This window comes from Pseudomyrmex gracilis, unplaced genomic scaffold (genome assembly GCF_002006095.1).
Source record: "Pseudomyrmex gracilis isolate BER0280 unplaced genomic scaffold, ASM200609v1 scaffold_12, whole genome shotgun sequence".
Taxonomy (NCBI): Eukaryota; Metazoa; Arthropoda; class Insecta; order Hymenoptera; family Formicidae; genus Pseudomyrmex; species Pseudomyrmex gracilis.
In genome coordinates, this window is record NW_018020596.1 from 1,099,145 (window position 1) to 1,124,792 (window position 25,648).

The 25,648-nt window shown below is 41.7% G+C and overlaps 5 protein-coding genes across 16 annotated transcripts; 1 reads left to right on the plus strand and 4 right to left on the minus strand.

Annotated features, from left to right (window-relative positions):
* Positions 1–3,806: 3,806 nt before the first annotated feature.
* On the minus strand, positions 3,807–16,824 carry LOC109863744. 6 transcript variants are annotated; one of them, XM_020444235.1, is made up of 7 exons: positions 16,214–16,824; positions 15,155–15,520; positions 9,181–14,789; positions 8,204–9,065; positions 7,748–8,125; positions 5,750–7,672; positions 3,807–5,558 (listed from the first exon to the last, which is right to left on the minus strand). In XM_020444235.1, the coding sequence occupies exons 2-7, from the start codon at positions 15,456–15,458 to the stop codon at positions 5,311–5,313; spliced, it is 9,324 nt and encodes a 3,107-aa protein (XP_020299824.1). In that variant the 5' UTR covers positions 15,459–15,520; positions 16,214–16,824; the 3' UTR covers positions 3,807–5,310. The 6 variants fall into 6 exon arrangements, with proteins under 6 accessions (XP_020299824.1, XP_020299821.1, XP_020299820.1 ...); XM_020444232.1 differs by having other exon boundaries at positions 15,155–15,537; XM_020444231.1 differs by having other exon boundaries at positions 7,748–8,122; positions 15,155–15,546.
* Positions 16,825–16,846: 22 nt separating this feature from the next.
* LOC109863746 (E3 ubiquitin-protein ligase FANCL) lies at positions 16,847–21,263 on the plus strand. Of its 7 annotated transcripts, none has more exons than XM_020444244.1 (10): positions 16,849–17,561; positions 18,895–18,953; positions 19,035–19,358; positions 19,434–19,532; positions 19,633–19,880; positions 20,027–20,216; positions 20,300–20,512; positions 20,610–20,705; positions 20,889–20,895; positions 21,174–21,253. In XM_020444244.1, exons 3-8 carry the CDS (start codon positions 19,041–19,043, stop codon positions 20,703–20,705), a joined length of 1,164 nt encoding a protein of 387 aa, XP_020299833.1. In that variant the 5' UTR covers positions 16,849–17,561; positions 18,895–18,953; positions 19,035–19,040; the 3' UTR covers positions 20,889–20,895; positions 21,174–21,253. The 7 variants fall into 7 exon arrangements, with proteins under 7 accessions (XP_020299829.1, XP_020299828.1, XP_020299827.1 ...); XM_020444241.1 differs by having other exon boundaries at positions 18,895–18,935; XM_020444243.1 differs by having other exon boundaries at positions 16,849–17,357; positions 18,895–18,935.
* Positions 17,676–18,629, minus strand: LOC109863748 (transcription elongation factor 1 homolog). Its single transcript, XM_020444247.1, has 2 exons — positions 18,432–18,629; positions 17,676–18,281 (listed from the first exon to the last, which is right to left on the minus strand). Exons 1-2 carry the CDS (start codon positions 18,545–18,547, stop codon positions 18,149–18,151), a joined length of 249 nt encoding a protein of 82 aa, XP_020299836.1. The 5' UTR covers positions 18,548–18,629; the 3' UTR covers positions 17,676–18,148.
* Positions 20,713–22,302, minus strand: LOC109863747 (NADH-cytochrome b5 reductase-like). The gene is made up of 5 exons (XM_020444246.1): positions 22,220–22,302; positions 21,788–22,116; positions 21,363–21,594; positions 21,097–21,311; positions 20,713–20,966 (listed from the first exon to the last, which is right to left on the minus strand). Exons 1-5 carry the CDS (start codon positions 22,252–22,254, stop codon positions 20,779–20,781), a joined length of 999 nt encoding a protein of 332 aa, XP_020299835.1. The 5' UTR covers positions 22,255–22,302; the 3' UTR covers positions 20,713–20,778.
* On the minus strand, positions 22,220–25,596 carry LOC109863745 (spermatogenesis-associated protein 5). Its single transcript, XM_020444237.1, has 5 exons — positions 25,004–25,596; positions 24,715–24,900; positions 23,191–24,638; positions 22,875–23,129; positions 22,220–22,804 (listed from the first exon to the last, which is right to left on the minus strand). Exons 1-5 carry the CDS (start codon positions 25,185–25,187, stop codon positions 22,478–22,480), a joined length of 2,400 nt encoding a protein of 799 aa, XP_020299826.1. The 5' UTR covers positions 25,188–25,596; the 3' UTR covers positions 22,220–22,477.
* Positions 25,597–25,648: the final 52 nt, after the last annotated feature.

The window sequence follows — 25,648 nt, forward strand, 5'->3', positions numbered from 1 at the left end:
TTAGGCAGGGTTAGGTAAATTGACAGAAACTTTAGAGCGGCTCCAGATTATCTTTTCTGTCCTGTTCGCCAGCGCTATGTCCATAGATGGTGCACATTAGCAACTACGTAGCCATGTCCACAAAAAACTTGTCGGTATATACGTTATGTTCGCACGTGGATATGGTTCTATTTCGTGCTATGTCCACATCATGCGGTTCTTATATGTACATCCATGGACATAGCGTTAACTTACAGGTCGGAAAAGCTATTACAGGTTTTTATATATGGTCCTGGCCGCTCTCAGTCTTCTCTCTCTGTAAATACACAGGGTGCTTTCCAGCTACGTACACAGGCTACAATGTGCAACAAAGTGTCGCCTGTGTATGTAGCTGAAAAGCGCCCACAATGACTAGCACCAGATACTTAATACATCTTTCTGAAGTCATTTTTTCCTCAGATGCAATATATGAATTGTTTATTCCCTCCACAGGTCACTGGTGAATGTCGTATTTGTCAAAATTGCAACGAAATCTTTTATCGAATCATCTCTTTGATCAGGCTGTTTAAAAATCTGAAATGAATCGATGCCGAAGTTATTTAATCTAATTATTCTAATAGCGCGCGCAGTGAGCCTTCGGTATAATCTGCCAACACACACTTTATTCTTTTTAATGTTGAAATTTACATATTTTAGAACTTACACACTTTATTTATGTTAAAAAATATCTAATAACATTTATTTACATTTATTACAGAATAATAATTTTTTCGAAAAATTATTATTCATATTACAGATTATTATTCAATATTACAGATATGCAAGCTCTACATGATTTAAGATGTTTTTTTGTTAATTTAAAATGTATATAATATATATATCTATAATTTTGTTCACATTTTTTTTAAATAAAATAAAAATATACATACACATATTATGTTTATTATTACAACATGTGTAAGAAATCTCAGAAATTATCAGTCGCAACAAAAACTAAGCCCATTTATAATATCGAATACTTTTATTTCATTATTTATAATTAGCTCATCGTATCTTCTCGCATACACCAATACAGCACGGTTTGTAGAAAACTTACGATAAAAACATAAAATTTGTAAAAAAAAAAAAAAAAAAAAAAGAAGAAAAGAATAGAACTGACATAATGTGCCATATGTCTAACGATAAATGTACGGCAAAACTACAGAGCTATGAGCTAATTTCTGTTTTGGTCGAATATTGTAAAAAAATGAATATATATATATATATATATATTGTTATAAAAAAAAACTAAACCTATAATTTCTCTCATTCTTCATTCTTCTTTTTCTTGTGTTCGACATATATATGCAACAATTATATGATCAAAACAATTATCTTCTCCCTCTCTCTCTTTCTCTCTCTCTCGCTCTCTGTCATCGGTGTGTGTGTATGTGTGTGTGTGTGTGTGTGTGTAAACAATTAATTTTACATAAAGGCAATATTTTTTGATGCTGAAAACAAAAGCGATATTTGCGCTAATGTATAATAATAAATAGAGAATGATTCGTAAAGAATGGGTATTTACAAGTATGTAAATGGGAAAAAAAATAATAAAAGATACAACAGAAACAAAATAATTGCTTTCCCTTTCTCAAATATATGAACGGTTCCGTTCTGAAAGTGGCGCAAGTCGAAAAGTTGTAACGTGAAACACATATTTTTCTCAACTTTCCTAAATATCAATCTCTCCGTTCACATCTTGTCTGAATCTGGAGCCAATTGGCTCGTATATGTATATTCGGCTTTTTGTTTCAATCAAAACATATCCACAATCCATGCGCGGAGAATGATTCAACGTAACGCGATGTAAAATTCTTTACAGCACCATCAACTAACAGCATTTGCGAAATGCATTAAAAAAGAAAAAAAATTAAAACACTGCATTTGCACTGTGTCTGCCTGCAGTCCGTATGTATAACATTACAGTACGATACCATCAAACACGAATCTAATAGCTACGTAAAATTCAAACTCAACAAGACGCCACGGCGGCAAACACGGAATGTGAATATGTGTTTTCATTTTGAACTTTGCGACCTCGTGACGCGCTTTCAGAACCGACAGTTCGCGCGCACATTTTTTTTTGCGCGACGGACTCTTTGTCGCCTGTTCGTTCGAGAGGATTGCACCGCGGCTTTACTTGAATGTGTTGCGCTAAAAATTATGTATCTGTACACTTAGAACCTATGAAACGTGTGAGCGCAACGTGTCGCAAGTAAACGGGAGGGAAGGAAAAAGGGGGAGGAAAAATAACGCGTTTCTCTGTGCGATGAACAGACGACAACGAGATCCGTCACGAAGATACACGGGTATTATTAATTGTATATCTAGCATGTGAACGCTTATCTCGCTAGAATTCGTCTATAAATCAGAGGTATTCAACCTGGAGTGAACTCTCGGAAGAGCGTCGAAAACGATTCGTGTTCGAGAGAACTGGAACGAAGAACATACTCTAATCAAATGTTCGAAGATACATAAAAAAGACTAAAGTATAAAAATATAATATATATAATATATATATATATATATCTCAAGTTGATGAAAATATGCAGAATTTTTCTACGCCCACAACACAGTTCCTTAAAACAAATAGAGAAAAAGCCTACGAGGTCTGCGACGTAGTTAACATACGGTAAAATAAAAAAAATTCTATAAAAAAGTTCATCATGCACATGTAAAGTTGCACGCGGAAGAACGAAATTAATGAGAGAGAAAAACATACACGTGTAAAAAAAATCACGAGATGCCGGAGACGCTGAAGAAGAGGACGCGGTTGAATACCACTGGTCCGTATGTAATTTTACAGGGAGCACCATGATAGATTCGTGTGCGCCTCTGTATTTCCATTTGGAAAAAATGGATTATGTAACCATCTCGTGCACCCGATTGACTTACACTAACGTAAATGCAACAATTTTCGACCGCAAGTGTCGCGATGGACAGGCCGAGGAATTTTTTTTTTTTTTTTTTCGACCCGAGACCCGATCTCGCGAAATTCCCCGCGAAATCGGCCGGCAACTTCGATTCGTCACGGGAGACAAAGAGTGTAATTATTCGGTGCGCGAATTCGACACACGATAGATTTTAATAATAAAATATCACAGTTCCGAGTCTCTAGAGTCGCTCCTGAAAATCATGGCTCTCCCTAAGAGTTTTTGTTTTTTTTTTATACGCTACGTGTCCGAGAGTAGTAGTGAAATTCTTGTTTTTTGTATTTTTTTGTTTTTTTTTTTTTCATTTTAATCGTAAGAGACATGTTCCTAGTTAACAACAAATACCTACGCTACCTACTGTAAGATTATCTATTTTTATTATTTTTTTTTTCTTCGGAAATCGTAACATTTAATAGTATAATACGTAAGTCCATATACAACACGCTAAGGGATGCTGTAGACTTTTGTTTACTGGCTGCTAAATGTTCCAGGTAAATACTGTACGTATGATTTTTTTTTTTCTTTACGCGTGTAAATGTAATGTACGTGTGGAAAAAGGTATTTCATATAGACGACGCGCGCCACAGCTAAAAGATTAAGCGATCGATGTTTTCGGCGCTTGTCAGATGAAAAAGGTAAGACGATGGATGATGCGAGACGATTATAAAAATTCCAGTATTTACGGAAGAGTGATGTATAGTGCAAACCACATATAAGCATTACAACACGATTTGCGCGAGAGAGTCGTGTGTGGCAATCAGCACAATCTCACATGTGCTACAGCTTTCTTCGCTACACGGTAGATTAAAAAAAAAAAAAAAAAAAAAAAAAAAAAAAAAAACAAAGATAATAAGACAGTCGATGGATTCTACTGCAGAGAGAGGAGAAGTTCATGGATGCATATGGATTTATAATTAACACAATTGTGTTTTCGTATTTAGAGTAAATATATCAGCGGTCTTTGTGTGTGCGCACAGCTTGCAAATATCCATCCACTCTTGCCGTATTATCGTTCGGAGGGGGGATTAAGTCATATTATTACGTAAATCGTTTCATTTGGTAAAATTTGTCATGGAAGAGAACATTTTCAAATTTGATTTATTTATTTATCAGTAAGACACGAGAGTCTTTCAGATACACAACACGCGCGTTTCGTCGTGTGGCTGAAACGAATTAATTAAATCAAAACATTTTCGTCGTTTCAAATCGCACAAATAAAAAGCTTTTCTTTCTCCGAAAAGTTTGCGTCGTCGTATCTCTTCTTCAACTCTCTTTGTTCTGAAAGTGTGAGATGAAAATAAACGCCCGTCATGGACAGTGTCAGTAATTCTCCCGATCAAAGAGAGAGTTTTTATTCTCGCCGAAATGACCTTCCCCCCTCTTCGTTATATTAGACTATATAAAAATAAGCTGAGAGAGTGATCGAATGTAACACGTGAAGCTAAAAATGATAGTAGTATAGACAGCGTTCTTTTTTTCTCTTTTCTCGGACATATACGACGGATGGTGCAATTTGCGCTCTCCTTCAATCCCGCCAGAATCATCTCATTTGCGGCCGGTCGTGATAAGACCTGTTCTACAATACAGTCGTAAGCTGTAAGTCGTAAGAAATCGATCAATCACAAACAAATCACATAAGAATATTATCGATTGTGATTGGTCAATTTCTTACGACTGTATTGTAGAACAATCCTAAACTCATTCATCAGCTCTCCAATGTTTAAAGAGGCTATTTTGGCGAAAGACTATATATTTCGGCGCAAAAAACACCGCGCAAGTACAAAAAGTAGAAAAAGTTGCGAGGAACGTAAGACCAACGTCTCGGCAATGCGAACATATTACAATCTAAATCACGTAGCCTAAGCGTTTGTAAAAAAGTCTCTCTTGAAGACGCGTCGCTGTTATGAGACTGGAAGATCAAAGGAGTAAAAACTTGCACCACCTTTCGCGCGCACAACGAGCACAATTCTCTCTATTTAAGACTTAACTAATGAACAATGCATCGCAAGAACGACGTTGACAGTTAAGAGATAAAAGTATTTCCGAACATTTCAACAGATTGCACAGTTCAATTATAATATTGACAGCGATCGCGCTCGTTCGCTCTCTTTCTCTTTCTCTCTCTCTCTCTCTCTCTTTCCTTCTTGATACGTAACCGCGATACTTCCGGTAGCTGCGATCTCACAAATATCTTCTTAATATTTCAATTATCCTGTGACTAATTATGTACATCAAACGCGTTTTGCGACTTTCAGTCTGTGTTTTAAAACACGGCGTTTTACCAGCGTTCGAGTTCTCACGTTGACTTTCTGACGCGATCACTAGAAGTTAGCCTCCTGGCCGTGTTTGTATTATTTTCCTATTGAGCGGGTGGTTGCGGCTCACTGGTCATATTGGGGTTCGGGTACGGCAGAAAAGAATAGTTGGGATAAGGTGGCGGAGGATGCGGGAACGGTGAGTAATAATTCGGAGGATGCGATGAGGGAGGGGCGTATCCTCGATGCATGTAGGGATCCGTCGGCGGCGGCGGTCCGTGGAACGCTGAGTACATGCGAGCGTAATCCGCGTTGTAGCTCGGTCCACCGTATGCTGGATATGCGGGTGCTCCTGTGCAAATTTAAATTTCATTACTTGAACATTTGATTTTTCTCAATATTTTGCTAGCAACGTGACGTTACATAAAAACAAGTTTTTTCCTTAAGAAAAAAATTAAAAATGATAAATTAAACTAGAATATACATGTGAGAACATAATTAAAAAATCTCTTATTTTATCTTACTTGCGAATGTAAGACTCACCTGGGGGGTAAGCTGCGGAAGACCCAGGCGCCGGATAGTGTTGCGAGTACGGATCGTACGGACCCGGCGGATATGGCCCCGGACCATATCGCGTGCTGGTAGGATGACTAAATGCGGTGGGTATGTGCGAAGTCTCGTCCCTGCTCGAGGAGGCCACCGTGGTCACCGTTGCGGCGTCCGCACTCTTAGACTCCGTCGTGGAGCTGCTCGTTAACGTTTTGGCAGTAATACTCGGTACTTGAGAAGAATATGCGGTAGGCACGTTCATCACGCTTCTCTCGTCGATAGGCTTTCCCAGATCCGGTTGAGGTTTTGTCGTGTCTACTGCTGGCAGTCTATTGCTGGGATTCGCCGTATGTGGCGGAACACCGGGGAAATAAGTGCCGTAAGGATTGGACAGCGAGCGGGATCGTGGGTCGCCGTAATCGTAGTACCTCGGATACTGAGCGTAGGGATATCCTTGGGGAACACTCGGCGTCGGGTCACCTTGAACCATATTGTCCCGTACGCTTGGGATCAGCTCGGTGCTCTTTGGAGAAGTGATATTGGTGCTAGTGCACACGGAAGCGGTTGATGATGCGACGATAGGCGAATCAACACTCTTAGTCGTCTCCGGAACTCTTACAGGTGCGGACGGTACCGATATGCTCGATGGCATGTTCGAAGGCATCGGCATATTCGTTGGCATTGGCATAGACGACGGTATCGGCATGCTCGATGGCAGTGGCATGTTCGACGATACCGTCATACTTGTCGGTATGCTTGACGATACCGGCATATTCGACGATATGCTCGACGATATCGGCATATTTGACGGTATGCTCGATGGTATCGGCATATTCGACGGTATATTTGATGACGGTATTGACATGTTCGTCGGTATGTTCGATGGTATCGGCATATTTGACTGTACATTCGTCGATATCGGTACACTAGATTGCATGCTCGATGGTATCACCATATTAGACGGCATGCTCGATGACACTGGCGTACTGGACGGCATGCTCGATGGTACCGACAAACTCGGTGGTACCGGCATGGCTGACGGCATCGGTTGTGGTGTCAACAAAGACGACATCCTTTCGGGAACTGCCACGTGAGTCTGTGTGGCAACTTGTGGTGTCACCTGCGATGTTACTTGCGACGTTACTTGCGATGTTACTTGTGACGTTACCTGAGGCGTTATCTGCGGAGGTTCCTCGATGATAATGTCGTCGTTCGAAGTGTCTCGTTTTTCCGTTTGGGTGTGGAAAGTTCGACCGTAAGTTGGTAGAATGTCTGACTTAGAAGAAGGCTCTTTTTCTGGTGGTAAACGCTGCTTGTCAGCGGTTGGCGGTAATTCCGATTCTGATTGATCGTGTTGCGTTGTTTGAACGCCTTGCGCTAAGGAGATGGTATCGGAGGTGTACACCTGAGTGCTCTCCTCGGAAGATTTTGGTAGAGACGTATCCGCGTCCGAATTGGTGGTTCGGACCAATTCGGATAAATTAGTGGTTCGGTTGTGATTAGGTGGACTATATTCGGTATTCGAGCTCACTTCGGCCACCACATCCTCCAATCTAACTTCCTCGACACGTTGCTCAGTTCTCACTTGACCGTCCGATGAGTTCGAGTTGTCTCCTATCGTAGAATGATCCACCGGCTCTTGCTTGATCTTTGGTAGTCTCGATAGAGAAACCTGACTGGTCAAGTTCACCTGACTCAGATACGGTTTCGCAGTCGCTGTAGCAACTGGCTTGGGTCTTTTGGAGATTTCTTTCTCGCCAAACGGTTTGTAACCGGGACCTGGTGATGATTTGTTGAAAGGTCGGCCACTGGTCTGATTACTAGAGGATGATTTGGGTATTATGGAAATGGCGGAATTATTTCGCAAGGGGAAGCCAACTTCTGGCTTGGAATTTCTTTGTACCATCGAAGAAATGCCTGCAAATTGCAAAATGAATTTTTGATTAACAGAATGCTTCAAAATATGACAAAATTAAATCAATGACAACTTACCCTTCTTCGGCTGTTCCTCTTCTCGTTTTTGTTGATTTAATTTCAGCGCTGTGCGAATCGCTATAATTTTACCGGATTCGAGCTGCATGTAGATGCCTTTCGGGCTCTTCAGTACCATTACCCGTTGACCCGCTTTTAAAACTATACTTCCTTTGTCTGGGGAATTTGTTGGGATAACAACATCTAAGGGAAGCGTCATCTCTTGCGCGCTCATTCCTTGTCTCTGCCACACTTCCGCCGGAATCCATCTGCTACCAGTTACACCTCGCGGATTTAATCCTTCAGCGCCTCGCTGTTGCATCGGTCTCACGGATGCGACGGGTTTCGGCGTGGGACCTCCGTCACCACCGCGAATTGCTCTGATTTGTAATCCGCCTGCTGAAATAAATAATTATACAGTACGCAATTACGGCGCCTAATTACACCCTCGTGTTGTTGAATAAAAAGTATTATTACCTCGCGTAGCTGTGTTTCCTGGAACGTAATTATAACTCGGTCTTGAACAATTAGCTGCCATCTTCTCGAGCTCGTAGCCACGACGAGCTAGTCGCTTCTCGGCTTGACTGAGTTTCTTATCTTTCCGATCAACCAGCAAACTTTCGTGATGGAACGGCTCTTTGGTGAGCAACGAGGAGTGACGTTCCAGCACGCAATGCATTACCTCATCCGTGTAGTTGTCTTTGGCCTGTGAGAAATCCTGCACCTGACTGTCCTCTTCCCAGTCCCACGACAGCGTCGTTGCTTCTTTTAATGAAAGGTGTGCGTCCGGATTACACTGATCGACCACGCGGTCCGCCATGCCTTGCTTGCTAATCTGTCGATCGTAAATCTTTCTCTCCAGACAGTTATCGGTGACCAATCGATAAACAAAGCACGGCTTCTGCTGACCGTATCTATACACTCTGCACACCGCTTGTGTATCGTGACAGGGATTCCAAGAAGCGTCGAATACGATCGCGCGATTCGCGCCTACGAGATTGATGCCCAGCGAGCCGGCGCGTGTTGACACGAGAAACAGATGGATCTTTGGATTGTTGTTAAACTCGTTGATCAATTTCTCTCGTTCCAAAGCGCTGGTACTCCCGTCCAATCTGTAATAATTCACGTTCTTGATCCAAGTGTCCGTCTGTCCGTTCGGATACTTGAAATTATTTCGCCCTAAGAAATCCTCTATGAGATTCAAGGTAAACAGCGATTGCGAGAACGCAAGCACGCGATCTCCCAATTGAATAGCCTCTTCGAGTATGCAGAAAAAAAGTGTCATCTTCCCAGACGCGTCTATCAAACCGGGAACGTAACCTTTCATCAATTCTGTCGCCTGTAACATTAAAAACACTCGACGTAAAATTATATTCTGTCGGACTAATATAATCTATTAAGATCAAACTTTATACGTACTATATCGCTCTCTACTGTAATTTACGTTAACGTACCCAATCGTATGGGATTCCGGGATCGTCCTTTCCGATAGGCGAACTCTTGCAATCCTTCTCCTCATCCTTCGCAAGAATCTCATCATCTGATTTGTCTTCTTTATCCTTATCCTGTTGGTCCTCTTTCTCTCGCTCGTCCTCTTTCGACATTTCACTCTGATTTAATCGAGGACTGTGAGCCGAATTGATTCCCTGTCCCGATCTGGGCGCGGGAGTTGATGAATTTTGACGATTCGATTCCGCAGTATAATTCGGCGCGCCAGTGAGATTATTCTGATGCATCGGTTGGCTCTGCACACCGATGCTGGACGTCATGTCTTTGTTATTCTTTTCGCACGGCGTGCCGGCAGGATGAGTTCCCGACTGCTGAGAATTCTTGGACTCGTCAGGTCGCGAGTTCATGTCCGTACCGTGGCCGGTGGTCGCGTAGTCGTACGATTGATTGGAATAATTTTGCGGCGGGAAGTAGTTGTTCTGATAACGATTCACGTTCGAATTCATCTGATCCCGATAGTACGAGTCGTTGCACTGTTGATCCGGCCGGAACGTCTGCGGATAACTACGTTGCCAGTACGGCTGCTCTTCCGCGTTTTTCATCTGTCCGACCACTGTCGGATTCTGATGTGAATTGTCCGACGGGTAGTTCGGCATAACCGGATTCGGCGCTTGTGATTGGTTCGTGGAATAATTGTTGCCGGAATTGCTAGCGGTACTTCCGCCCGAACGATCGCTCGAGAATTCGTTGGCGGTCGGAGTATACCCTTGTGTTTGCTGTGGTACTGCGGCGTCCGATCTTGAATAGTGCTGCTGATCGTTCTGACCCAGTGACGGATTCGATTGCTGCTGATTTTGTGGATACGCCATGGACTGATTCTGAACTTGCGTTTGCTGCGCGGTGCCGTATCGATGTGCAGGAGTCTGAGGCACTGGGCCTGGATGAGGGTTCGACGAATAACCAGGATGAGTCTGGTTGGACTGTTGTGTCGTCGGTCCTTGCTGATTCTGTTGAGCATACGAAGTTGCTTGATTGGTAGCTGCCTGCTGCGACACCATATGATGAGCACCGTATCCATGAATTGCATTTTGCGGATTTGATCCCGAACTTTGCTGATCCGGATATCTGTGTGTCTGATTTTGTGCATTGACATTCTGTGCGGGTTGATTAGCTGGATAATTAGGCTGATTTTGTGCCATACTCAACTGACCTTGCGGCGCCGAGCCGTAACCGCGCATACTACCTTGCGACATGGGTCCCTGACTTGGCTGATTCGGCTGCATGTAACCGTGAGTAGGTCCTTGTGACATCGGGGCCGATTGCTGATTAAATGCATGTGGAGTTTGTGGCGGAGTTGGGTTTATCTGCGTCGAATAACCGTGCGTTTGACCCTGAAGAGGTACATTCGAGGGTGGTTGACCAGTGTACGAATGAGATTGATTCTGAAGAGCCAGATTTTGATTCTGTTGGTTCGGTGAAAAGCCTCGAGTCTGACCAGGGGACGAATTTTGATTTTGTTGAGATGGCATGTAACCGGTAGGCTGAGCTTGCGCTGTGGGAGGTTGAGCTTGCTGGGGTGCGGAGTATCCCATCGTCGAATTCTGCATCGGTTGTGCGTCGTTTCGCGGATACATCGAATTCGTCTGAACCGGTGCTGGAGCGTAGTTTTGATTTTGATTAGAAGTGTACGACGAATAATCCGGCATTGGCATGTTCGCGGACTGATTCGTCATCTGAGTTTGGAAAGACGGTTGATTAGGAACTTGAGGATAATTGCTAGGCCCTTGGTTCATATTCGGCGTGTAATTGCGCTGCTGTTCCTGATACGGATAGTTCTGCCGTGGAAACATTCCGGGTGTTTCGTAATTGTTGCCTTGACTTTGATCCGATCTAAAATCAGATCCAGCTGCTGCGCCGCTGTATCTTTGAGAATGATTTGCAGACTGCTCGTTCGGCTGCATGTAGTTCTGCGACTGATTGACGTATCCCTGCGACGCGTTGTAATTCGACGGCTGACTGTACGATTGAAACGGTTGATTTCCATATCTCTGCTGTCCCTGATTGTTATAGAACTCTCCGTGATTGTATTCTCCATGATTGTTATTATCATTCCTGTAATACGCGTTTTGTTCGTTTGGCCGGTAATTTTGATAACCGTGAGTGGGAGGATAAGATCCTTGAGGCATGGAATTGGAATATCCTGAGTTGGAAGCTGGCATCGAATAGTTGTTAGTATAATTGTTATTCTGTTTTGGAGTATTGTGCGTGTTTTCGGCTTCCACGTTATCGTTGCTGGACGACGAGGAAGCGTTTGGTTGCACGCTAGCTGCAGGTTTGTTCTTGATAGTTGAGTTAGCCTTCTTGCTCTTTTTGGACTCTCCTTTCGGCTGGCGTGCTTTTGATCTCTTCCCTCCAGCCGCAGGTTTTTCGCCGATCGTTTCCTCCAAATCCAAGTCATCTTCCTCGTTCGCTTGACGTTTGCGCAGAAAATGGTACAGAATGTCCGGATGGTTCCAAATTTTGCAGCACACGGCAAATGCTTTCAACGGATTCGGTACCGCGCGCGTCTTCACCACCTGGTTCATAAACGTGTCGTATAGTTTGCGTTGATGAGCCGTCATCCGAACAAGAAGGATGTACTCCTCCTTGCGCGGTAACGAGGTCTGCAACACGGAGTGAGATCTTCTCTGCACGAAACCTTCCAGCAGCGCATGCAAAACATGCGCGCGATATCGCATTAATCGTATATCCTGCGGCGTAGAATCGATACACTGGCCGTTCTGTATCGGTCTCTCGAACATGTTGCAAAATTCGCTTTTGGTGCCTAGATAGTTTGGTCTCACGAAGTCGACCATACACCAATATTCCAGAAGATTATTCTGCAACGGGTAACCAGTCAATACAATTCTGCGTTTTGTGCGCATTTGTTTCAACGCCATGCTGATGCTGGCATGTGAGTTTTTAATCCGATGACCTTCGTCGCAAATCACCAGATCTGGTCCGGGATTCACCAAGGCCGTATGCATCTCGTCTAGCAAACCTTTGTTCTTATCTTCTTCTTCCACGTCCACCGTGTCCTTGAAGGGTTGACCGCGTTTTCGCTTCGCCTTATTAGGTTTTTTCAAAGACAACTGCCTGTACAGCTCATAACCTATGAGCAAAACACCACCGGTCGATTGCCATTCTTGGATCACTTTCGCTCTCGCCGTCATAGTTTTATGCGAGTCGTTTAAGATATGCAAACGGAAATGCCTCGGGCGTACTTCCATGCCGATGGGAGCATCTACACTGTACGGTGTCTTTATCGTTTCCTTCTTCTCTTCTGCTAACTCCTCCTTCGTCGACGTTCCTTCCTCGTTTTTAATTGTTGCCTCTTCTGGTTCTTTCTTCACATTGATTTCTGTGCTCTGAGGTGGCATTCCTCCCAGCAGATTTTCTTTCTTCGGCTCTTGTTCTGGTTCTTGCTTAGTCTGACCGCCATAATTCGCAAAATTGCCAGGATTGTTGGTTGGATACATTGGAGCAGAATACATTGGAGCAGGATGATGATTGCCCATACCTGGATACATAGCCGCAACATTTCGATTGTCCATGTCGGGATACATGGAACTGCCCTGTGATCGGTTCTCCATATGAGGGTACATAACGCCAGTTTGGTTCTCCATTTCGTATTTTGGCGTCGTCATGTTCTGTCCGGGTGGCATGCCGTGGCAGTTCATCGGGTCCGGTTTCATCGGATCGGAAAAACTGGAAAGCGGATTCGGATTTGCGTTGTATAAAGGATTCTGCGGCATTTCACCTGGATGATAACTTGGCGGCATGTGCGGTGCGTGTGGCTCGGTCATGCTTTTATTCATCATAGCAGGATCTTGCATGTAAGGATTTGGCATCATGTTGCGCGGTTCATAACCGTGATGAGTATTTGCGTACGGATTCTCTGGCATAATCGGATTCATCGATTGTTGCGTCGCGCCGACGGCGACGTCCTGGCCAAAACGGTGCGCGGATTCCGTGCTGATAGGTCGCGACATGTTGGACATGTCGCTCTGACTACTGCAACCTTCCTCTTTCACTTCATGCTTTATATCCGTCCCGTTCTCTACTTTGACATTCGTCATTTTAGATTGTTTCTCAGCGGTAATGGTGGGATCTTCATACGGCAACCACATATTGAATTCTGCCAACCAGTTTTGCAGCGTGTTTATAGGCATGATACAAAGAACAGTCTTGGCAGTGGTGCATCGAAAAAAAACGTCGCAGAAGCTGGCGATCTGAAGAGTTTTACCCAGACCCATGCTGTGAGCAAGAATACAGCCAAAGCCGCTACTGGTGTCATACCTCTCAATGGTCTCGATGATGTTGTCGAAAAGAAACCGTATTCCGCCAATCTGATGCGGCTTGATGATGCGAGCTACCTGCGGTGCCAGATACACGTCCGGCTCGTTCTCGGGATGACCGACATTGATCAGTACTCGACCGTGCTCGTCTGGAACGTTGTAACGATCGTTTGTGTGCATACCAGAATTGGATGGATCATCTTCGTTGTCTGTCTCTTCTTCGCCGCTGGGATCGCTCAAGACGATACAATCATCGTCGGAGCTTTCGCTCGAGCTGGATATCGTCACCACGTCTTTGCCCTTGGTCTCTCGATATCTCTTCGGTATACTCGGCGTCTTCCGCATCATGTGCATCTGTTTCTCAGTGCGCATCGTTTCTTCTGCTTCCACGTCGGATATTTCAGAATCAGAATAGTATTCTGTTCCTCGACCAGCTCTCTCCCGGTAGTCTACGAATTCTTTCTTAGGCATTACCGGCGATATGCTCACGGACGGTGTCATCATGCGAAACTTCGCGGCATGCTGCAGTATGTTAGGTGCGCTCGAGCGATTCGGAATGCGAGAGATAGACGTTTGCGCGCCCTGGTAACCACCTCGACCTTTTTGCCAGCGCATCCCACTGTCCACCGATCGTCTCTGCATCTGTCCCGCTTGCATCCCGCTGGCGATCTGACTGGTTTGAGCACCGGTGGTGGCACCGGAATTCACTTTCAGTAGTACGGTATTCGGTAAACGTACTTGAGTTGACGACGCCGTCGACGATAGGGACGACGACGGGGAAGACTGTGAGATCATAGTGGTGCCAGACTGATGTTGCTTGCCGTGCAACAGACTGATAACGCGTGTCTGCGCTTTGTTATTCTGCCGATTGATCGCCATTTGACGCTGCACTTCGCGAATAATCCTCTGCTGCTCCTGCACACGTCTGAGACGTTCCATTTCCTGTCTCTGGGCGGATAGTGTAGCCTCATCCAGCTGCGCCTCGTCCATCACTTCCCGAATGTTTCTTCGCATGTTGGCCAGTTTCTTTTCCGACTTCAACTCGCACTCTGACGTGCCGCCGTCACTGGTGCTGTCTTCCTTCTTCACCTTCTTCTTCGCATTATCAGGATGCTCGGAATCAGTGTGTCTCTTGTTACTATCGCCCTCTTCACTGGCGGACTGTCCGTCCGTCTTTTCATTCTCGTTATCCATGCTTTCCTCATCTTCCGAATCTTTCGATATCGGCTTTCCTAATAAGTCGGCCTCGGACACTTCTTGGCCTTCTATAGGTGCTCCTTTTTTTAACAATAATAAGAGAGCACACTTATTAAATTATTGTAATATAAATGCATTAAAAATTAATTATAATTTATTAATTATATAAAAATTTATTTTTATATTGAAGAAGATTACAAAAAAAACGATATAAACTCACACTTTTCAGTGTACATTAAAAAAATTAACAACACATTACTTGGAATAGTTTTTGATCAAAAATTATATTATCGTATTATTATTATATATGAAAAATAATTTAATAAAATTGTATCGACAAATAAAAATTTTATTTTAGACTCAGTATACATTTAGAAAAAAAAACACAATACACATAAGTGCAGTGCGTATACATTTTGCACGTTTCAATATTACTTTTACAAACCTTCCAAGGGCAAAGTGTCCAATATGTTTACTTGCTCCTCGTCATCTTCCTCTTGCAAGGAATGATGCTGCTGCCTCTCGGACTCCACTCTCACGCCAATCTGCGAGTCAATCGTTTCGTCCAGATCCATGTCGTCTCCCGAACCCTCGGAACGTATCTCTTCTATTTCCTCGGACTGCATTGCGTCGAGTTTCTTTTCTTGCTCTCCGTCTGTCGTTTCGCCGCTTGATTCGTCTGAACTCTCGTCGTTCGTCGCCTGTGGTTCTGCGCTCATGTTCGCACTGGTTGCAGTCTCATTTGTCATTAGATTTGTTTCACTAGGCTTTGGACCACCTCGAGGTGTCACACGTTCGATCGTGACATCCCCTATGCGCGTCAAAAAGCTGTCAAGACTATTGGACATGATGCGCTCAGTCAAAAATCACAAAACGTCTATCTTACTGATAGAGCATATCAATATTATGGAATGTCTCTTACAAACACAAACTATTGTCTGCTTGGGCAATTTTCACATAGTTTAACTTTTCATTCTATTTTCATTCAATGTTTCCTTTTCTGGAATACAACATGTATATATATATATGTGTGTGTGTACATATTGTTTCTTTTATACTCAAGCAAGTGATGAAACCGATTTCTTAAAGCAATGGAATGCCAAATAAGCTTAAAAATAATTTCTACATGTATATATATCAAAATCTGTGTGCAGATATAAAATATACTCAAACATTGTCAGAGAAAACATAATAAAAAGTTTCAACTAATTAAATATAAATTTTTCTACAAATACTAAAACGTGTTTGTAAAAATTAACTTGACATTCGCCTTGTGCACTAACTTGATATTTCTTTTTATTAAAATTTGGAACACAAGTCCGTTGAGACAGTAATTGTTAAATGTAGATAAAAGAGGGAACACACAAAAGAAACTGTTTGCTAAACTTGAAAGTTTCATGTAAAATTTTCAGAACAAACTTTCTCGTATAATGAAAGAAGACATAAAATAAAATCTCTTCTATTATTAATCTACTACAACAACTGCGTTCTCACGATTTCTTACCAAATCTGATTGTCCGCAGTAATCATTAGGGAAATTCAATCTATACGCGAGATCTCGTACGTCGAAACCGGAGAGGAACCGAAACATTTTTTTTTGTTTTTTTGTTTTTTTGTTTTTGTTTTTTCGTCCACTGAGTTCGCGTAATATTCAGAATTAATCACAGTACGATGACAAGTAGCTGTCAAACGTGTGGAGCACAACGGCGGGAAAGAGAGAGGACGAGAGCGCGAGCTCGGGGGGGAGTAAAGAGGGGATCGGGGGCTAGAATGTTTATTAAAAATGCACAGTTTAACAAGACGGAATCTCGTCGCCGTCGTCCGAATCACCGTCTTTGTAGACGCGTCCCGGCGTTCCTCTCATTCGCTCTTTCACAATCAGCCATCCGATCGTCGGCGCGATCACGCGAAACGCCAATGGCCGTGATCGGTCGGTACGGGTTTTTGCCCCCGTAACCGAGGGGTCGCGATATCGCGGTGTCCGTCTATCTCTTCAACGTTCAGCGGGCTCGACGGCACGGCCGGGTTACTTCCATGCCAAGCGATGACCGAGCAGAAGTCCGCTCCGCCACCCACACCACTCCGCGATTATCCGACACACACCACACACTTTAGGTTAATACCAAAACCAAGACCGGAGACTGGCCGCGTACGCTCCGCGAGCGTATTCCCTGGAGCCGGATTCTCGCACCTCACGCGTGCACCCCGCGCTAAGCGTCGGTGGTCGTCACGGCATCCCGCGGAATTTTTTTATTCTCTCACGCACTGCTCCTACCCGACGGCGTATTCCGCTCGGTGAACGCCATCTTGGCTGCGCCACCGTCGTCGCAACATCCGTTCCGCGAACGAATGTTCGCGAGAAATGCACGCGAGTCCAGGAAACAGACGTCTCGCGGATGTTCCGATCTAACAGTATCTCTCCGATACCTTCGAAAACATTCGAAAGCGTCGCCAGGATCGGAAACGTAACAAACTCGTTGTCGCAGAGTGATGATGCGACTTGACGTTGATACGCAGGAATATCGAACTCTCGATGAGAAATTCGAACTTTGACTCTTCCGGAATCTTGTAGGAACAAATTCGTTTGATTTCTCTTCTGTTACGCGGGAGCAAGTTTCAAAGATAAGAGACGCGTCCGTGGAAAAACGGTACGATAAAAAAAAAACAATTTTAAGGTTGGGAAATTCGGTTGTTGCACCGAGACAGAATCTCGTAACGTGTACGAACGCATGCGCCGCGACGCGTGTCTCCACGTGATCCAAAAATCATGCGTGCGCAATTCGAATCGAGAATCGAACGCGAGAGAAGAATCCCAGGACCGGGGAATGGCGGGAAGAAATGCACAGTGTCTCGTAAATACAATAATTCTTTATTTGAGAGATTTTGTTTTTATTATTAAGATATAATTTACTTACAAATATACGCGTCCGTATAAGACTTATATGAAATAAGAAATATATATATATACATGTATATATACATCGCTATAAATAAACTTTTGCACATCATGTTCATCGTTACGTTAAGAAATTGCGTATTAAAATATAAGTAATGACTAAAACTTATAATATCAATATATATTTAATAGTAATTGTTTCTCCATTGGAATTGTTCACATCTCTCGAATCTCTCTTCAAAACATTCCTCTTGAAAAATATGTTCTCGAGGCAATTTAAAGGTCAAGTGCGACCATGATACAAATGGATTTTGTACAATTTTCTCAAACTCATATATTTTATTAGACAATGTAGTGTGCGTGCGTATTGATATAAAGCACGGTTGTGTGAAGTGGACACATTTGACAACACATGATGTACAGCATATATTGAAAGTAAAAGGATATTTTGAGTCGCAATCTTGAAGAAGTGATAAGTCTGTTTGCCCAACGCGTAAAGGTTTTTTGTTTATAGTTACTATATACAACATTTGTGACGTCGTTTCAATTTGCACTCTCACAGGCATCTATCCAGTCATTGTAAACATCTAAAGGTTCCGACAGTAGATTTATCGTCGTTTGAAAGTCCTCCAGGCACACTCTACAAGTGATCTTGGCTGTGTTTCTCGATTTATCCCTGACATTGCAAAACAGAATTATTCAGACAAGGTTTAAATTTCATTCAAGTCGGTCGCGTCGATTTGAAGTGAAATCAAGTTGATGCCACAAAGTAAAGCTAAAGCGAGGAAACGTTTCGCCGTGCGAATTGCCGGTATAATACACTTACATCTTAACCTCGCACGACTTTTCGTGATTGCAAAACGGGCAATTGAATTGCGTATCCAACGGCTGAATGGCTTTTTTCTTGCTGGGCGGCTTTCGTTTGCTCTTGCGCCGTCCCATCTCTTTCCGATCGGTTGAATACGCGTGTCGACAAAAAAATATGAAGCTGACGCTGGCCGATGCCAATGACGCTCCGAATGACGCTTGTGTACTGAATTTTACGTATGCATATTATTGTCCCGTCAGATCAGGTTAGGTTAGATTATTCTGGCCGATCGACCTCGCGATTGGTGAATTCCGTTGAGTTAATCGACCAATCGGGTTTATCGAAGTTGGTTGACCTAATTCCCACATACGCTCGTTGTTTACAACTGCGCATGCTTATCTTTTTATGCCGCTATTTATCTTTGATTTATCTTTGAAAGTACGCGATGTGGTTGAAAATGATAATTTTATATTTTTATTAGATATACTTCTATGAAACTTAGACTTGAGAAAACTGAACGAGGTAACTGATTGATCAGATGTAATATAATTGAATATAACAATTATAATTGAATATATGGTTGAATAAACAGAATGCTCAATATTTTTCATAAATCGGCAGGTAGTGATGGCAGTCAGACGTAGTTCTGATTTTGAAGAAATGTTGGAATGGCATCCGGAGATGATACTGGTGTCAGAATCACCTGTCACCTGGCATGGATTTTTGAACATCTCTAATTCACAATGCGTCACACGTGATACCCAATGTTTCAGAGTGAGATTGAAACTAATAATACCAAATTATCCATCATTTAGTAACAGCGAAGTCAGATTTGGCAAACAAATAGCTCTTCTGCGCAAGAAAGGATTCAGCCAAAAGGTGAAGGAATTGACGCAAACTGCTCAAACGGTATCTTTATTTTTGAGACAGCTGCAGTCTGTCATTGTAAGTGCAAGATATTGATTTGCAGCTCAGTTGATTTTTTCATCTTTATATTATAAATATTGTATCTTTATTTAGGTGGAATACATGCAAGATGCGAACCAAAATCAAATAATTGACTTTGAGTCTGTAAATGATCTTCTTAGGGATTTAAAAACAGCTCTGCAGAATTCATCCGTAATACACTTATATGTTAAGATTTTGTCTTCTGTAGAAATACATAGTTTTGTGATGTTAAGGTAAATATAAATTATTTAATGTTTACTGTATGTTAAAGGATGTGAAATTATCGTGTGATCAGAATTTGAGAACCATCAAGTTTTCTTTGAAAGACGTATCTCTCGTAATGCAGAGATGTAATAATTCTGAAATCCCTTGGAAAGTTGTGTCTTCCGATTTGCCCGATATTCCAGCATTTCAAGCTTTCGAAAACAATATAACTAATTTGAGTGTTGCAATGACTAAGTTTATCTGGCAAGTAGAACTGTTGGAAAAAGCATGGAAGCAGTTAAATGAGATAGACAAGTAAGATAGTTCGCATAAAAAATAATAGTGAATAATTTTTTCTAGAAACAATAACTGCTCTCTCTGGTTTTATCGAGATAAATTTATTAAAATATCTAAATTATTATTTTCTTTTATCTTCTAAATCTGCATATTATGAATTACAGAAATTGTTGGGTGGTTGATCCGATAAAACCAACTAAAAATCACATGTACAGACGTATTCATCTGTCCCAGTCTATATCTGTGACAATCACGATAAATCCGTTAAATCCCACAGCTTTGCCAGAAATCAAGTTCTTAGGTAGTGACAACGAGGTGAAAAAACAGACGGATAATGTTTCACATAATATTCACGTATGTTTCACGCACATGTGAGATGTAATAGCGGTGCAATTTACGTAACATACGCGTAATGTTTTTTACATGTCTTTCAACAGAACTGGAATGAGAATTGTAGTATTTTAGAAAACTTAATGATGCTATTAGATATGCAAGAATTTCCTGCGCAGCAGGAAATCTCTTTAAAAGACGAGAAGGCTATTATCGGCAGTCACGAGTGTGGTATATGTTTCTCCGCTGATGAATTGCCAGACAAAATATGCAATAATGAAAAATGCATGAAGCATTTCCATTCTACATGTTTATCTAAGGTAGAATTTATATATATGTAGTAGAATCTTTGTTTATTGTTTTTTAATCATTAAAAAAAAATCATTTACAGAAATAAATGACTTTTTTTCACAACAGTGGTTACAGACAAATGCCGGGAATCATGTTGTCTTCGGCACTATCCATGGCAAATGTCCGCATTGTAAGGAAAATATATCCTGTCCCGTCGGATAGGTAAATGTTTTTTTTTTATTGAAATAAATATTGTTTTTATATTTTACTAAATTTGTAGACAATCTATGTTTCGTTAAAATACATGCATATTTGTATAATTAACTTCCTGAACCCATTGTTTCATAACGTTATTGAACTCTGGACTTCCGCATATTAAAACTAGTGTTTTTTCTCTATCCTTAGATTGAAGGTGAGTGGCAGTAAGTAATTTGGTCAATAGACCAATTTTTACATCAAAACCATGAATATGAATTGTCTTTTCTGAAACAGAAATGAGTAATATCTTAAATTTACTTTTTAAATCGCACATCTTTGCAATTAACAAAAGATTGCAACAATTATGAGATATTTTATGCAATTTTATTCGACTTTGTCATTTAAATTTGAGTACCATTTGTTTCGTCAGACAAGTACAACGTGCATTTGAAATTCCAAAAATCTGTTAACTTTTGCAATTCTTTTTTCAAGGGCACGTGCGCTACCGTTTGAAATCCCGCAATAAGATGTATTCTCGTCTCTTCGTTTGAATCACTGACGATCGTTCTTACAATAGGATAAAACGGTGCTATGCCTGAGCCGATGCCGAACATGACAATATCCTGAAAACTATAGTATCGTGTGTTACAAATTTTTTTTACATATCTGCATTTTACTCACCTGTTTCTTTGATATTTAAACTTTCCGTACGGACCTCTAACATTAATTGCACTGCCCAGAGATATAGTTTTTAAAAGCGTACTAAATTCACCATCTTTGTACCATCTCACCAGTATGTCAAAACTCTTGTCTGTCCAAGTCAACGCTGTGTAAGGTCTGGATTTGGAATCAGAATTTAAAATAACAAACTGTCCTGGCACAAAATGGAGATTATTATTGCCTGTCTTATGATCTGTATGATAAACAAAAGCATGTCAAGATATAGCATTGGTATTAGTGATAATTATCATATTGTTTAATGTTTTTTTTTTTAAGCAAAAAAAAAAACTATTTTTTGATATTTATTTATTTTTGTATTTTTGGTTCTTTGTTAAGTATTCCGTATACAATATTATGTTTACTGTCAACTTATCAACTGTAAGTACCTTTATGTTCCAATTGTAATCGAAAGTAATCTTCCGCTGCGTCAGTTCTGTTTGTAATAATAAATTTTGTGTAAGACGCTGGTGATAGCAGGTTTTTCTGTGTTTTGTCTCCTGCATTTTGTGCTTTTGTAGAGTATGTTCTTCTATTTCTCCATTCTTCTAGCGCTATTTTATGACTGTCGAAAATGCATGGTGAGCAACCACCTCCGCAACAGTCTCTCTCCTGCGGCGTTTTGGGTCTGTCGTCATCGCTGCTGTAAATATCGTCCGTATCCCAACTCATTTTCCAAAATCCGTTTCTCGCGCTTCTCGTTGACAGTAATTTTTCTCTATAAGATTTATAAACAAATTATATAGGTTAACCTAACCAAGTTTACATCAATATAACCTACGAAGACGACGAGCCAACGGATTCGGATGAATGTTACGTACGCTCGAATTATTCGAGCAGTTCGGAGTAGAAACATTTTGATTAGTTCGGGCGACCCGAATTGTTCGGAACATTTAGAACTAGATATTCAATTTATTCATCATGTTTGAAAATATACATTTATAGAAAAAAACCAAATATATTTCATGTGTTCATTTCTTCTTTGCTTAACTTCATAGATAAAGGTTTGGACTCTTAAAAAAAAACTCATTCGCACGTGTTTGTGTCACAGAGACATTGTTTTTTTTTTTTTTTTTTTTTTATTTCTTGTTTTTACTCATAAAGTCCTCATAAATTTTAAGAAGAGACGCTGGTGTTCTAGGAACAACGGTTTTAAGTGCAGCTTCGAAATGCTCTTGGGTAATACTGACGGCATCTTCCTCTAACGCTTTCATTGCAGCTGCGTTGCATATCAGTTGAACTTCCGCGCCGCTATGACCGTCCGTTCTGCAAACCAGATTCTCAATATCTACATGATCCGCGACTGGCTTTCTTCGCAAGTTTATGTCAAATATTTCTCGACGGGTTTGCTCGTCCGGTAGTTTGACGTATATTATACTGTCGAATCGTCCGGGTCGAAGAAGCGCCTGAGAGAAAAAAATTAACGAAATAATAGATTTCGCACAACAGATGATGAGAAATAATTTGGATGATTACTTTGTCAATTTTGTCCGGTCGATTGGTGGCCGCTACCAGCGTGACGTTTCTCAACGCGGTGACACCGTCGAGTTCGATCAGCAATTGAGCCAGCACTCGTTCCTGAACGGTAGTCGAGGAGGAATCTCTCTCGCTTCCTAACGCGTCGATCTCGTCGATGAATATAATGGACGGTGCTACCTGTCTCGCCATCTGAAATACTTTTCTTACCGCTTTTTCCGACTCGCCTACCCACTTGGAGAACAATTCCGGACCCTGCAAGGATTTTAGTTTTTGTCAATCACAAACCCGAGTACACATTTCGCGAACGACTTACCCTGATGTTTAGGAAGTTCACTTTGATCTCGGTAGCGAGAGCCTTCGCGATCATAGTTTTCGAGCACCCTGGCGGTCCGAACATCAACACTCCTTTAGGAGGCGCGGTATTCATTCTCTCGAACTTTTCGGGATGTTTCAACGGCCACACGACGGCCTTTATCAAAAGATCCTTCAGTTCCTTCTGACCGCCGATGTCTGACCATTTCACGTTCGGTATTTGCACCGTAATTTCCTTTATAGCCGAAGGCTTCGTCACAGTCAGCGCGTACTGAAGATCGATCATAGCCACTTTCGGCTCGTCGTGAGACGCGATCAGATCCTTCTGACGTCTCGCGGCGTTAATTACCGCTTTCGAGCACAAACCGTACAAGTCCGCCCCGACGAAGCCGTGGGTGTCGAACGAGATCCTTTCCACATCTAAGTGCGAAAGTGTATTCGGTATCTTCGAGAGCAACTTCGTCAATATTTCCCTGCGCATGTTCGGATTTGGCACGTAGATCTCGAATTCCATGTCAAATCTACCGGGTCTTGTCAGAGATCTGTTCACCGAGTCCAATTTCGTGGTTGTAGCTATTGCAAATACGTCGCTATTGGTGCGCTGTATAGTGTCGAAGAATGCCGTCACCTGGGCGAGAATTCTCCTCTCCAATGGACGAGGTTCCTCCTCTTCTCTGTCCCTTCTCGGACACACGGTGTCTATATCCTCGAACAATATTACGCTAGGCGCGTTCGCAATCGCGTTCTTGAACACCTCTTTGAGTCTGTCTTCCGTTTCGTTGATGGTTTTGCTGTAAATATTCGAACTGCACACGGTAAACGTCTGTACGCCGCATTCCGCGATTACAGCTTGAGCTATCATGGATTTGCCGGAACCGGTCGGACCGTGTAATATCACTCCCCGATTGACATCGAAGTGTTCGAACAAGCAGTTGATTCTTTTGTATTTGCCGATACCTATCGAAATTACATCCCTTATGTCGGACACGAGACTGTCGTATCCTCCAATATCCTCAGTGCTGTACGTCTTCAATGGAACAGCGTCCTCATTTTTACTCGTGTTGTCCACTTTAATTGTCCATTTCGTCGAGTACAATGCTTTGTAAAAAATGATGTCTGTAGAATCAGTTTTTAGACTTATATTTTCGAAAGCTTCTGAGAGATCATTGTGTTCATCTACCGCTCTCTTTCGTCTTTTCTTGCTCGTGTCTGCTCTGATGCGAACAATTTTATACGTTAACTTTCTTCCGTAAAACGGCACGCTTAATTTATTGCCAACGGTGAGAATCTTGTGTTCGTTGTAAAATTTCAATATATAATCGAGTTCGACACTTTGGTCGGATACCGAACGTTTTCCCTGTTGATCAATTACAATCTCCTCGGCGACGTCAACTTTGGACGTCAAAGAGTACACTTTTACAGGCCCTGTTATATTATTTAATTCAATAGCTGAAATCAACAAAGTAAAACAATTCGTAATAAAATAAAGTAAACAGATAAAAATCATAAAACCAAACATGTTTACCATGTTTTGTCAGAGACACGCTTGTTAAACTTTTCCCATTAGTTGGCCAAGCTGTTTGCACAATTTTCTCATTTGCAGTTTCCACAACAACTGGCGATCCAATCGCAATGTCACACAATTGCAAAGAAGGTAACGATATGAACACCATACCGTTAGCTTCCTTTTCAGAGATTTGTTCAGGTAATTCTGTAAACTATGCAACAGTGAACTATACAATGTGGCGACTATATGTGGTAATCAAACAGAACTTCATTTACATGCACAATTATATAATAAACAATTAATATACCTTGCAATTCGAGAGTCTCTGCTTTTGTGTTGTACAAAACTCCGTCAATAATAAAACAATATTTCCAATTTTCTGTGGAAGGTGGGCAATTCTTTTCGTGCAGTGAGAAATCTTTTTGCGTCAGGACACACTGACACTGTTCGCATTTTTGCCACGATGACAAACTCTTTCTCGACTTAGACATTGTCGAACAACAAATGATTTCAACAATTAAACAGACGTGACGCTTTTATTTTCACGTACAGTATTTAATTGTCTACCAAATATGATACGTCTGAGGAGTTTTTTAAATTCAATATCTTTCTAGAGTTTGATAAAAATTTATTCGATTTTTCTTTGAAATTTTTTCACATAAAAAAACGTTGGAAAAACTAAACTTGATCATCACAAGATCAGTCTTGGCGACTTCGCTTTGAGGTTATAAAGTCGAGTAACCTTCACCACGCGGTAATTGCGAGAGATCAAAAAAAGAAAGAAAAATCTTACAGCGATGAGAGAGTGGGTGTGAGAAAGAAAAGATCAAATAGCACTTAACTGACCTGTTCAAGATGAAAACATGTGAGAGCTCAGGCTTATAATATAAATAGTTCGATTTACAAAATGATTTTATTAACTCACAAAAAAATATATAGAAATTCTTAGAAT

Bases quoted from the DNA above. Each gene is read 5' to 3' on its own strand.
- LOC109863746 (XM_020444239.1), top strand. From the start codon at position 17,439: ATGCGCCGCGACGCGTGTCTCCACGTGATCCAAAAATCATGCGTGCGC. The intron at 19,533-19,632 runs GTAATACACTTA...TGTATGTTAAAG, and splicing joins CAGCTCTGCAGAATTCATCC to GATGTGAAATTATCGTGTGA. The intron at 20,217-20,299 runs GTATGTTTCACG...GTCTTTCAACAG, and splicing joins ATGTTTCACATAATATTCAC to AACTGGAATGAGAATTGTAG.
- LOC109863747 (XM_020444246.1), bottom strand. From the start codon at position 22,254: ATGTTTCTACTCCGAACTGCTCGAATAATTCGAGC. The intron at 21,595-21,787 runs GTACTTACAGTT...TTTATCATACAG, and splicing joins ATTACAATTGGAACATAAAG to ATCATAAGACAGGCAATAAT. The intron at 21,312-21,362 runs GTGAGTAAAATG...ACGATACTATAG, and splicing joins TTTAAATATCAAAGAAACAG to TTTTCAGGATATTGTCATGT.
- LOC109863744 (XM_020444230.1), bottom strand. From the start codon at position 16,239: ATGATTACTGCGGACAATCAGATTTG. The intron at 15,547-16,213 runs GTAAGAAATCGT...CATGTCCAATAG, and splicing joins ACTGCGGACAATCAGATTTG to TCTTGACAGCTTTTTGACGC. The intron at 5,559-5,749 runs GTGAGTCTTACA...AAATTTGCACAG, and splicing joins TTCCGCAGCTTACCCCCCAG to GAGCACCCGCATATCCAGCA.
- LOC109863748 (XM_020444247.1), bottom strand. From the start codon at position 18,547: ATGGGACGGCGCAAGAGCAAACGAAAGCCGCCCAGCAAGAAAAAAGCC. The intron at 18,282-18,431 runs GTAAGTGTATTA...TTGCAATGTCAG, and splicing joins AAGTCGTGCGAGGTTAAGAT to GGATAAATCGAGAAACACAG.
- LOC109863745 (XM_020444237.1), bottom strand. From the start codon at position 25,187: ATGTCTAAGTCGAGAAAGAGTTTGTCATCGTGGCAAAAATGCGAACAG. The intron at 24,901-25,003 runs GTATATTAATTG...CATAGTTTACAG, and splicing joins AGAGACTCTCGAATTGCAAG to AATTACCTGAACAAATCTCT. The intron at 22,805-22,874 runs GTAATCATCCAA...TTTTTCTCTCAG, and splicing joins GACCGGACAAAATTGACAAA to GCGCTTCTTCGACCCGGACG.